General features: G+C 34.4%; 1 protein-coding gene across 1 annotated transcript; it reads right to left on the bottom strand.

The window, feature by feature from the left end:
* Positions 1-618: 618 nt before the first annotated feature.
* cfd (complement factor D (adipsin)) lies at positions 619-7,617 on the bottom strand. The gene is made up of 5 exons (XM_030126016.1): positions 7,502-7,617; positions 7,125-7,281; positions 3,152-3,293; positions 2,093-2,383; positions 619-960 (listed from the first exon to the last, which is right to left on the bottom strand). Exons 1-5 carry the CDS (start codon positions 7,566-7,568, stop codon positions 784-786), a joined length of 834 nt encoding a protein of 277 aa, XP_029981876.1. The 5' UTR covers positions 7,569-7,617; the 3' UTR covers positions 619-783.
* Positions 7,618-7,950: the final 333 nt, after the last annotated feature.

Genomic DNA, 7,950 nt, shown 5'->3' with positions numbered 1-7,950 from the left:
AATGTGTATGGTTTTCACATGCTACTTGTTACTCATACAGTATTGCGCAAAATTCTTGGTCCACCTTTATCTTTGTTCTTTTCCAGGGTTAAAATGAACAAATATATTTATTTCTCATTCTCTTTTTTTTAGATACAAAAAAAAAAAAAAAATCGAGGAAATATGCACAGCCTTAAAAGACACACAAGAAACTGAACTAAATATGTTGTAAAGGTTAAAGTCACTATTTAGTCTGACCTCTGACCCCATGACAAGAAGCAGCACAAACTATTAGAAACATCTGACATGTGCTGAATGAAACCTGGTGGAAAACATCAGAAAATTAATGCCATAAATGTCATATTGTCTGAACAAAAGGGTTAAAGACATGTTAAATGCAAATGAAGGTCACATTAAATACCACCACTGTGGTTTATAGAAGCTGTTTTTACCCTGAAACTTTAGTTTTTCCTGCTGTTCATACTTCACATAGATCAGATTGGATCTAAATACAGAGACAAATGCATATGTGCGGACATTAGAACTTTAATAAACCTACAAACCTAATGTTGGACCAGGACTTTTGCACAGGACCGTATCATCAATAGATAAAATAAAAATGATTACAGCTCAGATTTGAATGCACAAAACTGTTTTATTGTTTTTATTTTGTAATCTTAAGGATATATAACTCATGCAAACAACACTTTTGTGTATAACATCAGATAATATTAGTGAGATTTCCAAACAACATCATATCATCTTCATAGGTGAGTGGTAGCATTGCATTGTGGGTATCCGTCCTTACAGGCTTGCAGGTTGTGCAGTGGGTTGTTGGCCCATGATGCTGTCAATCCACTGTGTATAGTGTGAAATGATAGTGTATATTCCAGGCTTTCGGAATTGGCCGCATTTAATCCCACCGTTGGAGACGATGCCTACTGCGACACCGTTGTAGAGCAGAGGACCTCCAGAGTCGCCCTGAAAAAACATAAAAACACAAACAGACCAGTGCTTAAACCTGCAAAACAGTAGCTGTAGCTGGAAGAAAGAAGTAAAGAGGTTTAACCATTAATCTGGCAAGTGACTATTTTTGGTAATTTCCACACACATTACAAGACAGTAGTTGCTTTTCCATTGGACATCTGCCCAAAATTTTACCAATATTTACTAAATATAAAAAAAACAGAAGTGCATAGTGTTGGTTTTTCCATTAAATCACAAATGCGATGATTATTGCGATTATTTATTGCAAGATGACACGAGAAGTCATTCCATAAACATGGTGACGAATGTAAATATTCTGTTGATTTACAGATATAGTCATTATTATTGTATATTACCCCTGTATCCAGTACTAAATTAAAAAATGATTCAGTTTCCTGGTGTGTCCACACATACCACACCATGTTTCTTTTAAAATTCATCTTCTTCACTTGTTGTAACGTCCATCAACATCCGTTTTTTTTTGTTTTAATTCACAGCCTTTCCATTGCAGTTTTGCGTGAAATACCACCTCTTGCCAGCACAAAAACTTTTCATTGAAAAATGAGAGTTTTGGCGAAATTTTCATTTTTCCATTAGGTACATTTTTATGCACAAGTTATATTTTGCGCAATTTGAGGGTCAATGGAAAAGCAACTTCAGACAGCATAGACAAATTTCGGCCATTATAAATAAATGGGAAAAAAAAAGATTTTAAAAATTCATAAAAAAATTAGAACTTTGACCTACTTTCCCCAAAATGTAACCACACCTATTCTGGGTCACTGGCAATCTATAAACCCAATTTGATAAGCATTCAATCAACAGTTTTGCTGCTAAAGTGTTAACAAAGAAAGAAACAAACCGAACCACAAACAATACCCCTTGCCTCCCCTTCGGGGGGGTGGGGTAAAAAGTCAAATATTGAATAAATAGTGAGATATAAAAGAGAAAATAAAACAACCTGTGAATATTGCCTGTGTAGTTTGAACACCAGCCACATCATGACACATTAACGCATGTAAATAAATAAATATTGTGGTTGGTGGATAATAATCTGATCATTTTACAGCGACACATTTCATGCCTCATAGTGAATATTCAGATTAAATGAGTGATTTAAACTTACATCACAGGTGTCTTCTTTCTTCTGTGGTTTATCACATGGGTTGTCACATATTTTGTGCGCACAGATCATGTTACTAGTGAACCTCGAGCCAAAGTAGTCACTGCGTCGGCATCTCTGGGAGCTGACCACTTCAACCACCAGCTCTTTTAACTTGTCCGGTCTGGATCCCAGGTTGTCGGTGGAACCCCATCCTGCCGTTTCAACCTCTTCATCTGTGCCCGGGTTGGTGCCGCCGCTTCGCAGAAACTCCAACGTCCTCACAGCCTCAGTGATGTTCACTGGATGATCCAACTGCAGATGTCATAAAAGAATCAGTGTTTTAGTTTACATTCTAAAGCACAGGTGTCAAACATATGGTCTGGGGGCCAAAACCGGCCCATAGGATGAATTTCTGAAATACAAAAATTACACTGAAGATGTAAACAGTCAATCGTTTTACTTTAGGAGCCATAGAAGAAGCCCTACTTTAGTCTCAAGTGGGTCAGATCAGTAAAATATTACCATAAAAGCCTAAAAAATTATGACAATTCCAAATTTTTCCTCTGTTTTAGTGTAAAAGAGTGAAATTACATGAAAATGTGTAAATTTACAAACTAGCCTTTCACAAAAAATATGAAAAAACTAGAAATGTGTTAAGAGAAGTAAGTGCAATTTTACTAATATTCTGCCAGTTACTAAAATATTTTGTGTATTTTGCAGATCCATTGTGATCTGTAAGTTGTAATGCACATTTACAAATAATAAGCAGAGGCAAAATATAGTTAAAATTGCACTTATTTTTCTTAATAAGTTTCAGTTTTTTCATGGTTGTTCATGTTATTCACATTTTTAAAAGGACAGTTCATAGATGTAAATGTTTCCATAGTGTAATTTTACTTTTTTCACTGTAAAACGAATTGAAATGTTTGGAGTTGGCATTATTTATATTTTATTATGTTATTAATTCACTGGTCCAGCCCACTTCAGATCATATTGGGAGGATGTGGCCCCTGAACTAAAATGAGTTTGACACCCCTGTTCTAAAGGTTAAACTGATCTTATTGAAACCGAATGACGTACCTTAATTAAAGCGATGTCATTGTCATAATTAACGCTGTTAAAATCTGGGTGGTTGTGAAGCTCCAAGATGTCAAAGACTTGTTGTGTTTCTTCAGGTTCGCTCAGAGAATGAAGACCCAGCACTACTTTTCTCCCACTGGGACTGTGAAAAGAGACAAATACACTGTGTACTTATTTATTAAAGAGATACTAGAATCACTAAATGTGGACATACAGGGGTTGGACAAAATAATGGAAACACCTTAAAAAATCAACAAAATATAATTTAATATGGTGTAGGTCCGCCTTTTGCGGCAATTACAGCCTCAGTTCTCCGAGGTATTGATTCATACAACTTGTGAATTGTTTCCAAAGGAATTTTAAGCCATTCTTCAGTTAGAATACCCTCCAACTCTTTTAGAGACGATGGCGGTGGAAATCGACGTCTTACTTGAATCTCTAAAACTGACCATAAATGCTCAATAATGTTGAGGTCTGGGGACTGTGCCGGCCATACGAGATGCTCAACTTCATTAGAATGTTCCTCATACCATTCTTTAACAATTCTAGCTGTATGGACTGGGGCATTATCATCTTGAGGTGAAGGTGTTTCCATTATTTTGTCCAACCCCTGTACACTGAAAGACCATATTTGAGGAAAAACTGAAATATACACTAGAGTTTTCTTAATGTTTCATGCGAAAGAAGGCCAGTTTACATACAGTTTAACCCTCAAACACCTAAAGAGCCACCAGTGACCTGAAGCATCTACTGATCTAAACTGTTTAATAATTGTCAAATCATTAATCCTATCAATACATGTAAATAATTGGTGTAAAATACAGTTTGTCATCTTTTCATGGTCATCAGATATGACCCATTTGGACGTTCAGAAGCTCCATAGTTACCGTGGAAACACCGTCAAGTTCTACAACATTGATTCACCAATAAAACCCATGGAGTTGGATCAATGGCAGTGGATGGACACACTGGGTTTATGTTCAGTTACTGATAAATTATGATCAGAGTCACTTTTGCCTAATTAAACGTAGGATAACACCTGATTTTCACGGAGAAAAAAACCCCCGCAAATTTCAGAGGATAATATAATAAATGGTGATAAATCACTTAGGAAATGTAGAGAAAAAATAATTCAGCCATAAAATATTGTTAAACTTGCACCTTTTTCATTGATCTTGCACAAAATCATGAAATCTATTGTAACTCATGAAGACCCAAACAGCCAAAGGAGACCAACATCATCTGCTGATCTAAACTGTTTAATACCTGTTGATCCACTAATCCTATTAATACATGTAAATAACTGGTGTAAAATACAGTTCTTCATCTTTTCATGGTCATTAGATATGACCCATTTGGACGTTCAGAGGCTCCGTTGTTCCCATGGAAACACCGTCAACTTCTACAACACAGATGTCAAACATACAGCTCAGGGGCCAAAACCAGCCCGCCAAAGGGTCCAATCCAGCCCGTCAGATAAATTAGTGAAATCCAACCATTTGGATGTTCAGAGGCTCCGTAGTTACCATGGAAACACCGTCAACTTCTACAAATTCTACTCCTATGTAGTTTGACTAATGAGAGTAATTGTAGGTGCTTGTTTTTATGTTAAATGTTATATGTTGTATGTTGTTAAATGTTGTTAATGGTATATTTTGCTGAAAATGTCACTTTTTCAGTTTCCTCTACAATGATTAAAAATAACCTTTGAATTTACCCTGAGCTTTTATGGGTATCTACATCATCAAGAAATTAAGAAAACTGGTTCAGAGATCCTTAAACAGAACTGGTTCCGAGATCAAGCATCAAATGTCCACAGCGCTCCCCCCATACCGCCACATCCACCACAGTCAGCACAGAGGTGAAGAGCTGCTGCTGACATCACTCTCCTGTGCTGCTTACTTTGCGAATTCATTTTCGAATTATGGTAGGTTTGGTTTTTTTGCAGGGCAGACCACGAAAATGAAAAAGCAATGTCTTCTGTTTTCTTTTTGATTGTGTCATAAAATGCGCAACATGAATAAGAAAATGAAAATGCAGACTGGATGATTTATTACTCATTTTATTTATGAGTCAAATAATGCAGCCACATTCTTAAAATAAAAAAAGCATTTTTTGGTAATGCATTTGAATTTTCAATTTTTAGATTTCAAATAGAATTTTGGTAACTATTTACTGGGGTAGATTTTTAAAATTAAATCTCAAATGTCTTTTTCTTTTTCATTTGAATTAAGTTAAAGAATGAGCGGTCTTGAATAGGAAAATGAAAATGCAGACAGGATGATTTATTACTCATTTTGTTTATGAGTCAAATAACGCAGCCACATTCTTAAAATGAAAAAGCATTTCTGCAAATGCACTTGAATTTTTTAATTTTAGATTTCAAATTGAATTTTGGTAACTATTTTCTGGGGCATGTTTTGAAAATTAAATCTAAAATAGGGGTGTTAGAAAATATCAGTTCTGCAATATATCGTGATATTTCATTTCACAATACTGTATTGATATTAAAAAGTACTGTATCGATATTTTTAGGTATTTATTCAAATGCAGATACTGTGGAGGTTCAATTTTGTTTTTTTGTTTTTCTTTTTTGTTTATATTTTTTTTATTATTATTATTTAACACTCTTTTATTACTTTTCAAATATGCAAATGAAGTCATATTTTGTTTTCATGTATATGTACAGGTTTTTGTTTCTTTTGTTTTCTTATAATCTGTTTCATTTGTAAAGACTAGGTGGGATTACTTGGTTTTGTTGCATATTCAAAATAAATAAACTAAACTAAATTAAATAATGTTAGTTCCTTTGTCGGGATTGCATAAAAATAATGTTCTGATGTTAGTTCTGAACTAATAGAATATGAACATTTGAACAGGATCTTAAACTGTAATGTCTGTAAAACAGAATTTCAGTTTGAACACAGAAACATTTTGTGATATAGCATTAGATCCTGTTGGGATCAAATAAAAATGTGTTTAGTATTTGTACAGATTTCTGGTGTAATTTCATTCTTCCAGGAAATAATAATTAAAAAAAAAAAGAAACTATTATTATCATAGTTTATATTATTATTATTATTATTATTATTATTATTATTATTATTATTATTATTATTAACAACTATTATCATATTGTTGGGTGTAATTCAGTTACTGCATTATCTATTTGTTGTGGTTTGATGTTAAAATTAGGAAAATATTGTTTGACTCTTGTGTTAAGTTAGCGATAGAGGTATAAAAGCACTGAGGGGTAGGATTAAATAAGTTCATACTTCTTCCTACTCCTTTTCGACCATGCAAAATTCAGACTTGTATGTGCATGGAGATAGATTCTGTCTATTTGAATGTTTTATTTTGTTTTTCTTTTTTTCTTTTTCTTTTTTTTGCATGTTCGAAATAAATAAATCAAATCAAAATCAAATCAAACAAAAAATTGCCTTTTTAACAGTATCGTGACCTATCATGATATATCGCATCGTGATCCTAGTATTGTGATTTGTATCGTATCGCCACATTCTTGCCGATACATACCCTTAATCTCAAATGCGTTTTTCTTTTTTCTTTTTAATTAAGTAAAAGAATGAGCAGTCTTGAATAAGAAACTAAAAATGCAGATTGGATCATTTATTAATAATTTTATTTATAAGTCAAATATTGCAGCCATATTCTTCTTCAAATGCATTTTAATTTAGATTACCGTATCTAATCGCTTCCATATCCACGCAGCAAGATAATTTCAGTGAACAAGATTCTTAAATTGAGATTGTTAAATCTAGAAACAAGCATGTCTACAGTTGTATGAACACTTACAGTAAAATAAGAAATTAACTCTTAAAACAAGATAAATTATCTAATACTTCCAAACCTAAGTTTTTTTTTTGTCTTGATAAGAACCAAATAATTTGCAGTGTAATGTAACAGATGTACCTCTTCAAAATAATAAACATATTTTCCCCAGATGCCACCTCACCCTGTTGGCAGACAGTGCACTGCAGTCATCACCCACTGATCTGCGACCAGAAAACCTCCACATTCATGCTTCCTGACCTCCTCCTGCTGTACCTGGATGGACGCCATGTAGGGCCGGGAATGAGGCGCTGCTTCTCTGCCTCCAATTATACCCTCACCTGGAAATAAATGAATAAATAAGTAACCCAAATGACAGCAGGTATATTCACATGCACAGAGGTCTCCATGCAGTCAGTCAAATCGGCCTAAAACGTAACAGAATATGATCAAAGTAACACATTATCCTGGATCTAATGCACAATACCGCAGTACAAATGTCAGCTTTCAGGCATAAACGACTGGAAACCCAGACACGTAACCGTCAGAGTACAAACTCACTGTGAGATATGAGGGTGAAAACACAAACAGCAGCCGCTACCAGGATGTCTTTCACTGACACCATCATGTCAGTTTAACTTACTCCAAACCTGGAGCTCTGATGTTTTAAAGGCTTCCACTAAAGACAGGAAACATAAATCAAGTAGATATGGAGCAAGATATGAGTGGGAGTTTGACAAGTCTCCTGTTCCCTGTTTCCTGGAATGGAAAACAGGAAAGCACACTAAGTTCTGCTTTGAGTTGGATTTTTTTCTTCTAAAACATCTATATTTTTCATGTTTGGTCTCGTTTTCTCATGCATTTGTGCATTTTATATTGTCATCTGAAGAACTCATGGAATATTGTATGTATCTTTATTTGTATGTATCTTTGTTTAGGTGGGACAGTGCACATTAATGAACACATTTATACATTCCATTTCAGTATAAACACATAAATATGCCGTAATT

This window comes from Sphaeramia orbicularis, chromosome 22, assembly GCF_902148855.1.
Source record: "Sphaeramia orbicularis chromosome 22, fSphaOr1.1, whole genome shotgun sequence".
NCBI lineage: Eukaryota > Metazoa > Chordata > Actinopteri > Kurtiformes > Apogonidae > Sphaeramia > Sphaeramia orbicularis.
The sequence above is the reverse complement of the archived record's forward strand: the minus strand, read 5'-3'. Positions and strand labels throughout refer to the sequence as shown.

Bases quoted from the DNA above. Each gene is read 5' to 3' on its own strand.
- cfd (XM_030126016.1), bottom strand. From the start codon at position 7,568: ATGATGGTGTCAGTGAAAGACATCCTGGTAGCGGCTGCTGTTTGTGTT. The intron at 2,384-3,151 runs GTACGTCATTCG...TGACATCTGCAG, and splicing joins ATGACATCGCTTTAATTAAG to TTGGATCATCCAGTGAACAT. The intron at 961-2,092 runs GTAAGTTTAAAT...ATGTTTTTTCAG, and splicing joins AGAAAGAAGACACCTGTGAT to GGCGACTCTGGAGGTCCTCT.